The following is a 16108-nucleotide window of genomic DNA, read 5'->3' on the forward strand; positions in this document are numbered from 1 at the left end:
GTTTTTTATGAAAATGCAGTGTGAGAGTGGTGTGATGTTGGTTTGGTTTATTAACTGGTGGTATGGGTTTATACAAAAATGAATAACACTAATATTCTATTCTTCATCATCAATTATTATCAAGAGAAATCATCTGCTATGCTGACAAAACCCAGCTCTGCCTGTCATTCCCACTAGATGATCCTAAAATCTTGGTGGGATTTTGGCTTTTTTTCTCAGACATACCCTCATGGAAGGAGCACCTCAAAACTGAGCTCCTCATCATACGAGCCTAATCCTCCATTCGTCATATTAAAATCTTAAAATTGATTCCTCATCCATTGCACCTACCAGCTACCCGGCTGTCATGATTTATGAACTATCCTTTTTCCGGGCACCTCTGTCACGGTTTTGTCACATTGCACTGTACAATATCAGGAAAATCAGACCTTATGTTACATAAAATCCTGGTATAGGCTATGGTTATTTCACACCTCGGTGCCTTCCAGCTTTGACAATGAAACCCTTACAGATGGTCCAGAATGCTGTGGCTCGTCTGGTTTTCATTCAACCAAAAAAAAAAAAGGCACGTCACCCTACTATTCATAGACATACAAAGTCACTGGTGCTCGCCTACAGAGTGACTTCGTCCGTCTGATCTGGGCTCATATTCCATCCAGACCACTGCGTTCTTCCATGGAATGTTACTTGCCATTGCTGACGTCTCGGCTTTTCTCACGATCACAACTCTCTGTTTTCAAGAATCGATATAGTTATGTCTGTCGAGGCAGCACGTCATGTCTCCTGTAATAATGTGATGTGTTAAACAACCACTGTTTAACTAACTGGTTAAACAAGTATATTACACACACACACACACACACACACAGATGCATAAATACAATCTGTTTAAAAAAAGCTCATGTGCAAGTTTGAGGTGAGCATTAGTTTATTGGTCTCTGGCGCACTGCCTGCCCCCACAAACGCACACAGTCTCACCCCCCATCTGCCTCATACAGAAATCCCACGTCATCAGAGACTAGTGCGATCCAGATTTGGTGGTGGTCTGTCCACAGTTTCATAAGCATGATCCCTCCTCCTACTCACAGGCAAGGGCACAATTCAGTGGCAGAATTCAGCGGGACCCTAGACTGCCCCCAGCTGGAGCACTACGGCGCAGCAGCCCACAAGGAGGCCTTCTGCACATGATTCGGCGTAGCTGAGATGTTTGTGTCCCACAAAGATCTTATGAATCTCTCCAACAGCTTTTACATAAGTTACCAGAAACTCTAGTGTTCGTTTGTTAGAATTCCAAAGTGATTTAATTTCTTGTCTCCTATTGCAGTACATATTCTACAAAGCCAACATGTGATTATGTCTCCTTTTCTGATCTTGGCCGTCTTTTGCCTCATGCTTGGTTTTAGGCGTGTCCCTGTATGTGTGTGTGTGGGAGAGAGATTATGCTTGTGTGTGTTCAATGCGGGTGAAAGGGCAGACACTGAACATTTGTTCTTGCATCTTGACTTGTGTCAGCGGGCACAGAGATCCAAAGTGTCCCATGGTACGCTGTGGAGGCGTTTACTGGGTCGAACTGACTCATGGCTGAGTGTAAACCTGTGGTGACGTCACTTCTGTGACATCTTTGATGTGCAAATGACTGCTGCTGGTTTTGAACTGCCTGCGGTGGATTGTGTTGGTTCTTTTTGCTCCCCCCTTCCTCTTCTCCATTTACTCCCGACACCCCCTCCCTTCCCCACCATCCTTGTCTGTGGTTCCATTTCTCTCTTTAGTGCTGGATCCTTCGGATGGACTGGATCTTGGGGGTCTGGCAGTGAGAGCCCCAGTTCTTCCAGTACTGATAGTCTCCGCTGTGCCTGTCGCACTCCATAATGTACTGCTGGCCTCTGTAGCCGGGGTACTCATAGCACACAAAGCTGGAGGGGCGAAGGAGGGAACGTTACAAGGTGCTTTTTCTTGGAATGTAATAACACTTCATAGGCATGAAATCCAGAGTCAGAAGAGTAATTATGCACATAATTTAGTATGGCGTGTGGCGATGGACCGGGAGGCGGATTTTATCGTACAGTATTGGCAGTGAGAGGTGCACAGGTTGACTCACGCGCCGCACTGTATGTGCATGGAGCCCACTTCAATGCCACACCAGCCCATGGCCTGCAGGGAGGGGTAGTCATCGCACAGCTCCACGCTGCGGCCCAGGAAGTTCTCCTTCTCGAAGATCATCATGCGGCTGCTCTGGTGAGACTGAGAGGGAGCGGGAAAAAGAAAAGACGGTGAGAGTTGATTTGCACAGAAAGCGCCCTGAGGCCTGTGAATTTCTCACGCTCAGAAAGATCACATAGCGGTGGTGAAACTGGGAGAGGGAGTGTAAATCTCACAAACACACACACACACACACACACAGCTTTTCGCGTAGCTCATGCAAGTCTCCCACTGAAAGGTTGCATGACTCCTCCTGTGGGAGGGAATGACAAAAAATCTGACATCACTCACACACACAAACACACTCACAGCACAGTAGATGGGGCGAAAGGACATCATCCACTCCACATGGTAGGACAGGCTGCCGCTGTAGGCGTCCCAGTGGGGGTACTCTCCTCTCTCCAGGATAAACTGCTGGCCCTCAAAGTCGTGGTGCTCAAAGCCCACCCAGCTACAGGAAGAGTGGAGAGATGGAGTTTGTGCAGATTTGCACCATACAGATATGTGTGGAGTAAGATACAAAAAGCTTGAAGAGGAGGAGGAGGCGAGTGCCATATTTACCAGGTACATCCAGAGAGAGGAAAACACTTGGGGGGAATGTTGGTCAAAGCGCAGAGAAAGAGAGGAAGAATCATGCCTGTTTTAAACGGAATGGTCCGGCTATGCTCAGCGCCCCGGAAATGTTCAAATAGAGAAAGAATACAGGAAATGTAGAAAATGGAACTTTCTCTTTTCCCTGAAGCCCACACCTTTTTCAGTTTTTTTTTTTGTTTTGTATTGTTTTGTCTTGCTGCGCTTTGCACAACTCTTTGTATTTGTCTCCCTCTCTGTCTCTGCGACTTTCGTTCACACCTTAACGCACTCGGTAAGACTCACGCGCCACTCTCCACGCGGACGGAGCGGATGTTGTCGAAGCCGCAGTCCTTGATGTTGCAGCACTCGAAGGTGAACTCCTGACACTTGCCCTGGAAGTGCTCCTGCTCGAACACGGTCATCTGAGCAGGACACAGGCCCGCGTTAGTTGCGAGTTCAGAATCCATGTGTCGGTGTGCATGTTTATGTGTGTGAAAACTCCAATCCAATATTTATGGTTGTCTACCGCCTTTTGTTCTGTCTTCTTATTTTTTGCCCTAAAAAAGGTTTTCCACGAATAAAACAAAGATATGCACCCCCAAAGTAGGCTTAATTATTTCGTAAGGATTATTACTGGCTCTTGGACGTAACACTTTTGTGAACATAAACTTATGATTGACTGGAGGAAACGTCCATGAGACTAATAAGTATGCTGGTGCCAGTGTCACTGACGTCTTTCGCCTGCGGACCTAGACTTCTCACCGTCAGTGAAGCAGCTAAAAATTCACCGTAAGAGGAAAATATTCTGATGCAGCTGTCTGCGAGCTGAATTTAAACGTGCAGGCCATTAATAGACATGCCCCAAATAAGTGAGTGTGTGTTTGTCCAGGGCACTGCGATCAATGTTTGCACAAGCTGTCCTTTCTACATAAGTGTAGAAAACAAACAGACCTACCTTAAAAAAGGGGGCCATGCCCATCCCAGACTGGACCATGGTGTTGGTCATGTAGTTCCTTGTAGCTCTCTTCATTTTACTGTGTTAAGGGGTATAAAAAAAATAAAGGCTTTCATCTTCACAGACATGGCCATGGATAATATTCATTTATTATTTTAAAGCATATATTTCAAATTCATTTTTCAAATAACTAAATCAAAATGAAATAACTAAGATATAATTAAATCCTATGTTTAAAAAAAATAATTTAACTATATGAATCACATAACCATAGTTTACAGTTTTTGTTTTTAATAAAAAAATATAAAATCTCTTAATATATCTTAATCACCATCCATCCATTGCACCTCTTACCTGGATAGTGACTTTCCCAGGGGAACGAAAGCAGTGCAGCCAATCCTCTATAAGGCAGAGTTTTGCGATTATCTGGCGCTTGGGTTTTATACCAGCCACCACGGTTGCTGGTGTGTCGCCACACCAGATGTGAGCAGGTCGCGAGGCCCCGCCCCGTTGGTATGGGGGTCTTGCTCATGGGGCCCCGCTGGCTCCCGCACTCTTTGTGTGTGGTGTGCCGCGGTGCGGCCTGCTGACTGGGCGAATTAGAGGAGTATAGACGCGCTGGCGCTATACAGAGGAGTATAGGTCAGCACACTCCATCGTATAGAGCACAATGGCCGGCCTATAGGTCAACAATGAGTGGATTTACGGGTCAACGCTGCAGCGTGTGCTGGACTGTAGTCACCGACCCACATCTGTGGCAGATGAATGCAAAATTTGAAGGTGGATTGAGAAGGCAGAGCCTCCACATACAATAAATAGATATCTGTCTGTGCTTCATGAATTTGTAAGCATTTGTACGTATAGTAATGTTGTAGTAATGTATTATTTCGGGGGCAAATCTGAAGTGAGTCTAGCTGGCTGGGAACGCTTCCTTTCCTTACATAATTTATGTTGACCCAGGGCACAGCCAATGTGCTGCCTCACGGCTTGTGCCGCGGCCTGGCAGCCTGCTCACCTTGTGTCACCCCTGACCCATGACACAAATCTGCGAAGGAAATGAGAAGTGGCGAGGGGGTCTTTCTTCGTACTGCCTCCGTACCAACAACCTCCACTGTTAACACATACACTTGCTCACCCAGTACATTAGACTGAGTGAGCGGAATGCTCAGTTGAATTACAGAGGGTCCATCTATGCTCACACACCCCACAGTTACTGTACATCCACAGACATTTAAAGGCTGTGTGCGCATGTGGTCTTTTCAACTCTAACCTGGTCCTGCTGAAGATGTCAAGTAGTTCTATATATGCAAAGTAAACTCTTTATGTAGGCCAATACAAGATTGTGTGCATTTATAAAATTATATATAGAGCAGCAGCATGTAAGACATATTGTGTAACAGTGTGTAGGCTGTGTATGCAATGCACTTTAACAGACGTTTAATGCTGTTATCTTGGCACAAGCACCCTTAACATAAAGTGTGATCACTAAAATATCTAAATTTATAAAAAAAAAAAAAAGCAATAAGGAAGATTAAAGTTGAAGCATGAGTACTTCTCACAGGTTAAACCCCATACAGAAACCAAAGCTGACTCTTTCTCTGAATTCATAATTTAGTAAATTGTCAGGGCACAGAAAATCAGACACAGCTTTTATTATGCACATTTGGTGGCATTGTGATAATGATAATGACTCAAGTCAAGCCTGTCATCGAGAAGAGAGCCGAGTGCCTATTCAGTTTTTACCAGGATTACTGCCAAATATCAAGAGAATAATTGGTAAAGGTTTGTTAACTCTGTTCTCCAGATCTTGACAACTGTGGTGGTTTTCACATAATTAAACCAGTAAATATGTTTTTAGTTGCTCAGGTCAACAATCTTTTTAGGCATGTCACCTCTCTGCCTGAACAGGCCTGACCCTGTCAAATCCCTGAAACACTCAACTCTGGGTTTTGTGCATAATATCTCATAACTGACACCCACAGCACTTTCACCACTGATGCCCGTGGTCAAAATATCTGTTTTGCTTGGCATCATGTGTGTAAACAGGAATAGCATCATAAAAGAGTGGCAGACACATGTATTTGGCCTCTGTACTGAGTCCTTTAAGCAGGTTTGGGATGTAAAAATTACATATTTGGAAGGCAGTAACATAAAGGTATTACTATTAAAATACCTCTGCTATGACACAAACATATTAAATATACTTCAGATGTGCTAGATAGCCTACAATAGTAATATGTTTATAGTTTATAAACACTGATGCTAATGTAGCCAGCTTTATGAAGGATGTTCCATAAATCAGTCAGTCCCGCATGGGGCTTCACATGTTACTTACACTACTGTCACATTTTATTAGTCATAAATCTCAAGTGGGTGAGGGTGCTGTGATGCTCCCGTGTGGATGACAGTCAGTAGTAAATATATTCACGAGACATTTATTTAGATGCTGATAAGCTTCAGGTAATTGATAAATTCACCACCTAGACGTACTACGCAATGAAAAGTAAACCAGTAGTGATGTACCAAATAAATAACTTAAAAAAATTAATTTAAAAAATGCATGATGTGCATGGTTTGTAAAAGTGTTCTGCAAACATTACATTCTATTCTTGCCAAACACTGTCTATTTGTAAAAAAAAATTAATTGCATAGGTTTCCACAGCAGTGCTAACGTTTTACTGAAATTTAATAGTCCAGTCTGGCTTATTTCTACTGATGTATTTTGGAAGTGGGAACAGAATTGCGGATGGCTTTTGAGGGCACATCTCTTGACGATCTCCACCAATCACAACCATTGCTTCATCCTGCTCCCCCAGTGTCTTCCCTTTATCCTTCTCTTCCTTATTTCCTGCAGTTTCTCAAATGTAAAGAACCCTCCTCAAAACTCGCTCTTACTGCTCTCTCTCTCTATATATCTATCAAGTGATGATGGAGTGATTTCCATTCTTTGGCTCCTGTGGGCTCAGCGGGTTTGTTTCTCTCGCTCTAATCCCCCCTCGTAGAGCGCCAGCGTATAAAAACACTGCAGGCCACAGCAGGCGACACACACACAGTCACTCAGAGCGAGAGAGCACCTACTCCCCTACACACATCCAAAGGTAAGAGAAGACAAAGAAACACACAAGGAGTAGCAACAGGTGGTGCACAACACAGAACTTATCAAAAAGCACTCAGGAATATTATAACAATGAATGACAAAAGTGCCATTGAAATACTATTGGTGTATTTTTGTCAGTTATTAAATCATAAGCATTCTTACACTCTCAGTTCACAGCGTTGGCTCAGCTACGTTTGTCTAGAAATGCATGCCTAATATTTGTAATATTTTTTAAATATTCAGTGCAACTTGAGAGGAAGTTGTTTTTTTATGCTGAAATGGTTTTTTCACCCCTGGAGTGAAGTTATTTAGTTAGATTACTTCACTGTCACATTAATCATCTTTCATTTTCATTCAGGCATCATGTCTTCCGGTGGAGAAAAGTCCAAACCCGCCTCCCAGACTGATGGGAAGGCTGCCCAGACCAAGAAGTCTGAGATGGGCATGATGTCCTACAAGGTAAATCGCATCACGCTGACACAGCTCAGTGCGCAAACAGGCGAGAGTGCAACTATACATATGCATCAACTTATAAAATACTTACATACAGAGATACTGAGAGAAAAAAAAACACTCTGAATGCGTAAATCACATGCCCACATACGTACACATTGTAGTGAATCACTCTCAGTGCGCCGGAATAACAGTTGCCATAGATATATGCAGAGGCGTTCCAAGGTCTGTGCTAGAATCAAACCTAGTCATGAACCTTCAAAACGTATATACATGTATATTAAATACATGTGTCTGTGCTTTTGTGCATTATGTACACATGCATTTTTTGTGCCTAATTTTCCTCACATTGTACCCCAGATGTGTGTGTTCGACCAAGAGAACTTCCAGGGCCGCTGCATTGAGATCATGAATGAGTGCATGAACGTGTGTGAGATGGGCATGGACAGAGTTCGCTCTCTTCGTGTGGAGTGTGGCCCGTGAGTGGTATACACACACACACACACACACACAATTCACCTGTCTAAGACTTTTAAAACCTCTTTTCTGCATTCCCCCATTCCATCCTCTCGCTGTCTTTTTGTCTCTGTTTCAATAGTTTTGTGGGCTTTGAGCAGATGAACTTCTGTGGTGAGATGTTCATCCTGGAGAAGGGAGAGTATCCCCGTTGGGACTCCTGGAGCAACTGCCAGAAGAATGACTTCCTGCTCTCCTTCAGGCCCATCAGAATGGTACTTGAACCATAAGATTCATTTCTTATTCATTTCTTATTCATTACAGCCATTTTTTCTAATGAGCGAACTGACCCCCCGTGTCTATCCTCTCCTGTTCCTGCCTCATTCTCAGGACCCTGAGAAGCATAAGATTTGCCTGTATGAGGTAGGCCAGTACAAGGGCCGTAAGATGGAGATCATTGATGATGATGTGCCCAGCCTGTTCTCCTACGGCTTCACTGACAGAGTGGGCAGCATTATCGTCAGCTGTGGAACGTGAGTGCCGCCCAATGAAAATCCCAAATGATTTTTAAAAGCACAAAAATCTGGAAATGTTATTTGTTTATTGCTAAGTAAATGTGTTTTTTTATGTTTTTTTCTTGGAAGAGATATTGAAAGTTTTTATGTTTTTTTTTTGGAAGAGATAATGGAAGTTAAGATGAGTTTCTAGATGATTGCTGATTCCTCACCTCCATTTCATTTGTCCCATTGTCCCTTTGCCCCTTGATGTTTCACTTTATTTCACACATCCTCCACTTCCTTTTCTATTCCCTTATCACAGTTGGGTGGGATACCAATACCCAGGTTACCGTGGCAGCCAGTACCTCCTGGAGAAGGGTGACTACAGGCACTTCAACGAGTATGGCGCCCGCTGCCCCCAGTTCCAGTCAGTTCGCCGTATTCGTGACATGCAGTGGCACCCCGATGGCTGCTACACCATGGCCAGCAAATGAGGGCCATAGAGGTGGAGGTGGAGAAGGAGTGTGGGGGCACGGGTTGCTGGGGGAGCGTGAGAGATGGGGAAGAGGGGGGCAAAGAGGAAGATGAAAATGGCAACATGGTCCTGTAGTTCATATACACGGATCACTGAACGAGGAAGAGGGGAATATTTTGGAGGCAGGAAAGGGAAGAAGATTTAGTTTGTAGTGAAAGTTCAGGACCTTACCCTCTAATCAGAACATAGACATATATATATATTTATAGGAAATAGAGGTAAAAATAGTAGTAATCACGACACTGATGTGTAAATAACTTTCTGAAAGATTAAAAAAACAAACTATTGGGGTGGCAGGTCGGATCAACTTTCTGTCTTTTTTTTTCCTTCCTGTCTCTTCCTTTTCCCTTCCTTTCCCCTGTGCTGCTTCTTCCTTTAATTCCTCCTGTTTTCCACTCTTTCCTCCCTTTTTACAAATAATTCACCCAATACAAGGAATCCAGTGGCTGTGGGAGTCGAGGCTATTGGTTAGGTGAGGGAGGGGCGATATTTGAGAGGAGATAGTAGGGTTTTCTGTGCCTTGGCCAATAAATGGAATCCTGTAAACAAAACCTGCTCCCTGTTCAATCACAATAAAATGGAAATCTGTGACACTGCTTCCTATCTTGTTGGCTGGACTCTTCTGATTCACATGTTGGAACTTGTCCTATAGTATATTGTCATTGTCCTCTATTTTTATATAAATATTTCTTAATGGGTAATACAGAGTATCCCATATTAAATGCAACATTGCATGTTGGACAATCTGTATCTATCTATTACATTTTTTTTCTGTGAAATAAAAGGCAAACTATTACAAAGATGAGAACAAGTTCAAATCAGTGCATTATCTGTATTCTCTATTTAACATAAAAAAAAAATAAAATAAAAAACTGCCCCTTTGTTTCAAAGAATGATGCTGATGACATCCGAAACAGAAATCCGCCGCCACTGACAGTCCTTTTGTATCAGCATCATCTGTCAAGCCAAGTTCCACTGGAGCTGATTGTTGAGAGGCTGACAAATGTACACTTTTACATATTTCGGTTGGAATGATTATTTTAGTTTTAATGTGACGTGCTGCGTTGGTGACGCAGGCAAAATCAAGGCAGTTTGTTGCAGCTGAAAGAAACCCCACTCATTACACTGGTGGAACTCACTAAAGCCCAGCTGCAGGAGCAATTACAGCAAGAGGAAGTTGGAGCCACTTTATATCATACAGGGTGGGCCATTTATATGGATACACCTTAATAAGATGGGAATGGTTGGTGATATTAACGTCCTGTTTGTGGCACATTAGTATATGTGAGGGGGCAAACTTTTCAAGATGGGTGGTGACCATAGTGGCCATTTTGGTTTTAACGTAACTTTCATGAGTTATTTACAAGTTTCTGACCACTTATAAAATGTGTTCAATGTCACCAACCATTCCCATTTTATGAAGGTGTATCCATATAAATGACCCACCCTGTATTATTTTATATTAAATTCTATTATATTATATTGTATTATATTATATCTGGGAATGGGAATGGGAATTTGTATGGTTATAATAACAGGAATCACGCATGCTGAAGAGGCAGAACTTGAAGAATCACAGCTAGTTTTTTAAATATTATTGTATGTATAGTTTTAACATTAGACATATATAACAAATAAAAAACTTGGATAAAATAATTGAAAAATGAAAAGGACTGCCAGACAACTATATATAAGAATACAAAAAACGAACTTACTCTGTTAACAGAAGTAACAGAATTGAAAGTGAAGTGATTGTCATGTTGAAACACTGCAGCACAGCACATGGTAACACAACAAAATGTGTCCTCTGCTTTTAACCATCACCGTTGTTGAGCAGTGAGTAGCCATGACAGGCGCCCAGGGAGCAGTGTGTGGGGACGGTGCTTTGCTCAGTGGCACCTCAGTGGTACCTTGGCAGTTCGGGGATTCAAACTGGCAACCTTCTGATTACGGGGTCGCTTTCTTAACCTCTAGGTCAACACTGCCCCATGTACCATGTACCACAAGCACCATGTGTGAACCTGCTTCATACTTAAGGCCATGCATCAAGGTCACAATGCATGTGGGATAATTTTGTATTGTGCTACCCACTGCCGTACGACACTTACAGGGGACACAGATGAAAAATATGATGCAGCTTTGTTTTTGAGTAATGCAATCGATGGAGTACCTAGTACTGAATTAAACTATAATGTGAGTTGCTGAGTTGCTCTGGCCCAAACTTCTCTAATAGAATGAGAAACTGGATTCCTGAACGAGCCCAAAAGCTCGGTTTTAATGGCTTAGAGTCAGAAAGGAGCAGGAGGATCTCGAGAAAAGGGTATGTGGGGGATGTAGAATAAAAAAAAAGAAATTTTCCTTGACATAGTGCCTGACTTGGAGGTAATAAAAAAGGCAAATGATGTAAATTGGTCATTAATGTAGAAATCCAAAACGTTCTGGTACCCCTCTCTCCAGACTCCAAACACACCATCTAACGGTGATGGCAAGAATGATTGGTTTGACTTGTAGGAGCATGGAAACCCGGCAAGCTACATTTATTTAACTTAATATTTTCTTGACTGCTGGGATAGAGTTAGAAAACAGAAAAGCGGGAAGTGAAGACGTTTTAACAACAGCAGCTTCCAACTGTAACCACAGGGGGGTTCTCCTCAGCATGAACATCTCCACACCCTCAGTTGGAAGGCATCTAGAATTAGCCACCCAATATACATTTTTGAGAATTGGCAAGCCCAAACCCCATCTGACAATTTTTATTTAATTTACCCGACCTATCATAGGCAGTATTCTCCAAAGCTCAACTATAGTTTTTAATTTTCCGATAGAGTCTGCAAACTTAAATTTGAAGAGTTTTGTGATTCTTAGTCAGTTTAAGTGGGTGAAACACTAAATACAATACAATTACACCCCCATCTTACAGACATAACAATGAATACCTGGTTGGAATAAATCCTGTTTTGTCAGGGTGAATGATACCAGCTACATTCCTGCTGAGTCAGTTGGCTAAAACTTTTGTAATTATTTTTAAATCGTAATTCAGTAGCGCAATGGGCCTGTAGATTCCCAGGTCTTTTTTATATCTGCCCTTAAATAGACTCTCCCTAGAAGCTGTATATAATTTAGGAAATTGAAGCGAATCAAAAATTTGCTGTGTAGCAGTTGAGCTGGAAGTATAAATATATGGAGTAGGGAAGTTCTGTAGACCTATTCACCAGTTTGTAGTTCTTTTTCAATCTCCTCCAAACTACCTCGCTTGGCACTTTTCAATGTTGCTTCAATTACATTTATTAATAATAAATTACTATGGTCTGATGAGACAGAGATTGAACACTTTGGTATGAATGCCAGGTGACACGTTGGAAGGAAACCAGGCACCGCTCAACAGGCCAATACCATCCCTACAGTGAAGCATGGTGGTGGCAGCATCATGTTTTTCAGCTGCAGGAACTGGGAGACTAGTCAGGATAGAGGGAATGATGACTGCAGCACTTTATATCCTGGATAAAAACTGCTTCAGAGTGCTCTTCCAGCAGGATAACAACCCTAAACACAGAGCCAAGATATCAAAGGAGTGGTTTCAGGACAAATCTTTGCATGTCCACGAGTGGCCCAGACAGAGCCCAGACTTAAATCCAATTGTGCATCTCATTGGCTGCTCCAACACTTCCCATCCAAACTGATGGAAATTGACAGGTGTTGCAAAGAGGAATGGGCCGAACTGGCCAAGGATAGGTGTGTCAAGCTTGTGGCATAATATTCGAAAAGAGGATTTGAGGCTGTAATTGTTGCCAAAGGTGCATCAACAAAGTATTGAGCAAAGGCTGTGAAAACTTATGTAAATGTAATTTATCTGTTTTTTTATTTTTAATAAATTTGCCAAAATCTCAAGTAAACTTTTTTCATGCTGTGTGTAGAATTCTGAAAAAAAAATGTATTAATCCATTTTAGAATAAGGCTGTAACAAAATGTGATGCCCTGTGAATACTTTACAGATGCACTGTATATGTCTTGTGTGTTTTGCATAGCATTGTGTCTGTCCGAGAGCGTTAGTCTCAAGAAAATGTGATGTGTGTTTTAAAGGCTTGATCTTCAAGAAGATTAGGGTTAAAACACCAGCTAGGAGCACATCCAGTGGAGGACTATTTAAGAATAAGATGGCTGTGATCAGATGTTATGTTATGATATTTAGTATGATTAATGTTAGAAATAAATATGGAATCTACATGAAAATAGTCAATCCGTGTATATGATTTGAGAATGTTTGAGTAAAATGAATAGTCATGATCAGATGGATGCTGCACTCTTTAAATATCCACCACCTTCTTTTACTTCCTCAGGTTGTTTTTACTGCAAGAATATTGGGGGGGGGGGGGGACAAAATATTGGATCCTATCCAAATATGGATCCAAATAACAATTAAACTCACACCCTATCATGATGTGCCTTAGACCATCATCTGGAATCAGATCAAACACTTTATGACCAAATCATCCTAAAGTAATAGATTTTCGGCCCATATATTTTGTGTGTACTTTTTTCATAAAATGTTAATGTTAACCCTGATTAGAGACCATCATTATGATTAGTCCCTGTCTGTGGTGCTGGAATACAGTATATATTGGTTTTCACTGGCTTGTGACTTTTGCACAATAATGCATCTACACATGCACAAAAAAATGTTTTTTTCTAGTTCTAATTCAAATTGTATTCATAAAGGAGGTTTGTTTCTGGATGCCAGGTCAACCTCAGCCCACAATGGACACAGGCAACTAAATCTGTCTGGTCTGTCATTGACGTCAGGGGCTCTGCAGGTTCCAGCTGATGCAGTGGCGTCAGCGGGAACGTGCCCCGACACCAAGGGAAATACTTCAGCAGCGATGTCCCAGGGGCCGGCAGTGTGATCAGGATGTTTATACGATCACTCACGCTCACCCTATCCGCAGCCCAGACCTGTGTAATTAGAGTGGGCATCTGTGTGCGTGAGAGAGAGCGAGAGAGTGTGTGTAGGGGTGCGTGTGTGTTTTTGAGGTATTGAATGAACAGCTTGATAGGTGCTCAGGGAATGAAACGCAATATCTTCAGCCGGTGGGAAGGAGCCTCTGGGTTTGTAATAACCAGCACTGCAGTTCATCCCACCTCCAGTAGAGGACAGGGAGAAGAGCAGGATTATCAGGAGACACTGACCGCCGCCTCGCTTGCTCTCTCCCACTCGCTCACTTTCGTAATTTCTCCACCACCTTTCCTTTATGTGACATTTACCCACTTGTTTTCCTCATCTCCGAACTTATATAAAAATGATGAAAGCAGGATTCAGCAGGCCCACATGGGTGCGTATTTCCAGAAACCTCTGATGCAAAAATGTTGTGATGACCAGTACCCCCTGATATAAATAAATATTGACATCATTGCTGTGTCATATAGGTTGTTTTCCAATGGATTTTTTAGAGAGATCATCTTTGCCCCTGTTTTCTCAGACAAAATGTTAGCTGATTACATAAATCTGTAAGAATGATGTCACTGTCCCAGAGGCACATCGTACCTCATCACTCACACACTGATGGAAAAGTCACTTTTCACTGATTGTGTGTGTCTGTTGTTTCTCTTTTGTCCATTATCCTTGAAACCTGAGAGGAAATGTTTTGGATTTTATATACAGACTCACAAGCAAATGCACACACACAGACACACTCCAGTCTGAGAAATGCGTCAGACGCCTGCTCTGAGGCAGCAGGAGATGCTGCCTATTCTGGCTCTCCATGAAAGGCCTTCCGCCAAGTGATGCAAGCGCTGTACGCAGCTTTTTCATTTAATTCCCTCCCTCTCTCCCTGCCCCTCAAACCCGTGGAGACATTAACTTCTGGAAAAGAGGACTCTTGTTGTCACACTGCAGACGCTCACACACACAAACACACACACATACACGCATTCACTGACGGCACAACAGATTTTGAGTGTCTACAGATTTGGCTATGAGGAGCAAACAAGTCTGCGAGTCTCAATGTCTGTCTGTTGTGTCCCTCACTCCCTCCCTCCGTCTATCTATTCCTTCCTATCTGTCTGTCTCTCTCTCTCTCTCTCTCTCTCTCTCTCTCTCTCACATATGCTCTCTCCCCATTTTCTCTCTTTTCTTCATTTTTATTAGATCTTGCACATCGACTGCTTTTGCCCCACTCCCCCTCCCCCCATGTATCTGTTCATCTGATCTCTCCCTATCGGTTTCTTTCATTCTGATGGTGGCTGTGCCTCTTGCGTCATATCTGGGAGGTTTGGTTTAAAAATAACAGTGAGACCAAATATGGGGAATGGCAACTTAACCAAGAGAGAGAGAGAGAGAGTTCAGGTGAGCTGAAAAGACTGAAATTGAAAGTCTGAACTGAATGAATGGGGAGCAAATAAAAAAATTATTTCACGTGACTGCACGCTTACACCAGTGTTGGACAGATTAACAACGACCAATATAAAAATATCAGACCAAAAAATGTACTTCTAGGAAGCTTACTCTGAGTTTAGTAAGAGGCCCAGCAAGGAAACAGGAGGAAGATGTTGTTTGGATAGAAAGAGCAAGAGCAAGGAAAAGACTCTATAAAGACTCTATAAGGACAAAAAGGACATGGACGCCTGCAAACAAGAAGAGAAAAATGATCGAATGAGCTAGCAATGCATACATACTCAAGACATATAAATAAAGCATGGAAACAAATATAAAGTTACATCTGTTGCTGCACTTATTGCTACTTTAACGATTTACATATTGATGTACAGTACAATCCGATTCCAATCTTCTTCTGTTTAAGTTGACTTCTTTACATTTCTCATCAGCCCTGGTCCTGTGATTTCCTGAAAGTTGGAGAATTTTTATCTGCTGGCAAGAGTGACGTCAGTCATCGGCATTAGAGAACAAGTTCGGAAAATCCGGCGCCTAAAGCTTTCTGAGTGTATTCAATATTTGATGAAGAGGCACTTTCATTCAGCTCACTTTTGAAAGCACTTCTGGTAAATAAATGATCGGTCTCCCCGCTGAATCGGGCTCACAGACCGAACTGCGGCGTAATTATATCAGGATTCTATTACCAAGCCTCTCATCAGCCATATGTGGCCTGCATGTAGATCAGAAGGAATTCAGAATTTTAAAACAGAATTTACATATGTAATTACCTCTGCGTTTATTTACTTTACTTGAAGTAAATCTGAAGTGAAGTCGCGGGTGCTTGGCTGCATTTGATTAGTGACCCAACACAGACCATTCATAAAGTTCGGAAAAACACAAGTTAATGCTGTCTGACGTCACGTTCCGACCAAACGTCACTGGGAAACGTGACATTAAAACATTGGGCAGACGCTCG

At 42.4% G+C, this 16108-nt stretch overlaps 2 protein-coding genes across 2 annotated transcripts; one reads left to right on the forward strand and one right to left on the reverse strand.

The window, feature by feature from the left end:
- Positions 1-937: 937 nt before the first annotated feature.
- Positions 938-4223, reverse strand: cryba1l2 (crystallin, beta A1, like 2). Its single transcript, XM_028976531.1, has 6 exons — positions 4082-4223; positions 3728-3806; positions 3076-3194; positions 2509-2650; positions 2099-2241; positions 938-1913 (listed from the first exon to the last, which is right to left on the reverse strand). The coding sequence occupies exons 2-6, from the start codon at positions 3800-3802 to the stop codon at positions 1766-1768; spliced, it is 627 nt and encodes a 208-aa protein (XP_028832364.1). The 5' UTR covers positions 3803-3806; positions 4082-4223; the 3' UTR covers positions 938-1765.
- Positions 4224-6781: 2558 nt separating this feature from the next.
- On the forward strand, positions 6782-9316 carry crybb1l2 (crystallin, beta B1, like 2). Its single transcript, XM_028976530.1, has 6 exons — positions 6782-6825; positions 7183-7283; positions 7638-7756; positions 7876-8008; positions 8124-8266; positions 8553-9316. Exons 2-6 carry the CDS (start codon positions 7188-7190, stop codon positions 8722-8724), a joined length of 663 nt encoding a protein of 220 aa, XP_028832363.1. The 5' UTR covers positions 6782-6825; positions 7183-7187; the 3' UTR covers positions 8725-9316.
- Positions 9317-16108: the final 6792 nt, after the last annotated feature.

This window comes from Denticeps clupeoides, chromosome 4 (assembly GCF_900700375.1).
Source record: "Denticeps clupeoides chromosome 4, fDenClu1.1, whole genome shotgun sequence".
NCBI classification, from domain to species: domain Eukaryota; kingdom Metazoa; phylum Chordata; class Actinopteri; order Clupeiformes; family Denticipitidae; genus Denticeps; species Denticeps clupeoides.

Coding starts and splice junctions, on each gene's coding strand:
- cryba1l2 (XM_028976531.1), bottom strand. CDS start 3,802: ATGAAGAGAGCTACAAGGAACTACATGACCAACACCATGGTCCAGTCT. Junction 3,195..3,727: donor GCATGGCCCCCTTTTTTAAG/GTAGGTCTGTTT, acceptor TGTCCTGCTCAG/ATGACCGTGTTCGAGCAGGA. Junction 1,914..2,098: donor ATGCACATACAGTGCGGCGC/GTGAGTCAACCT, acceptor TCGCCCCTCCAG/CTTTGTGTGCTATGAGTACC.
- crybb1l2 (XM_028976530.1), top strand. CDS start 7,188: ATGTCTTCCGGTGGAGAAAAGTCCAAACCCGCCTCCCAGACTGATGGG. Junction 7,284..7,637: donor TGGGCATGATGTCCTACAAG/GTAAATCGCATC, acceptor ATTGTACCCCAG/ATGTGTGTGTTCGACCAAGA. Junction 8,009..8,123: donor CCTTCAGGCCCATCAGAATG/GTACTTGAACCA, acceptor CCTCATTCTCAG/GACCCTGAGAAGCATAAGAT.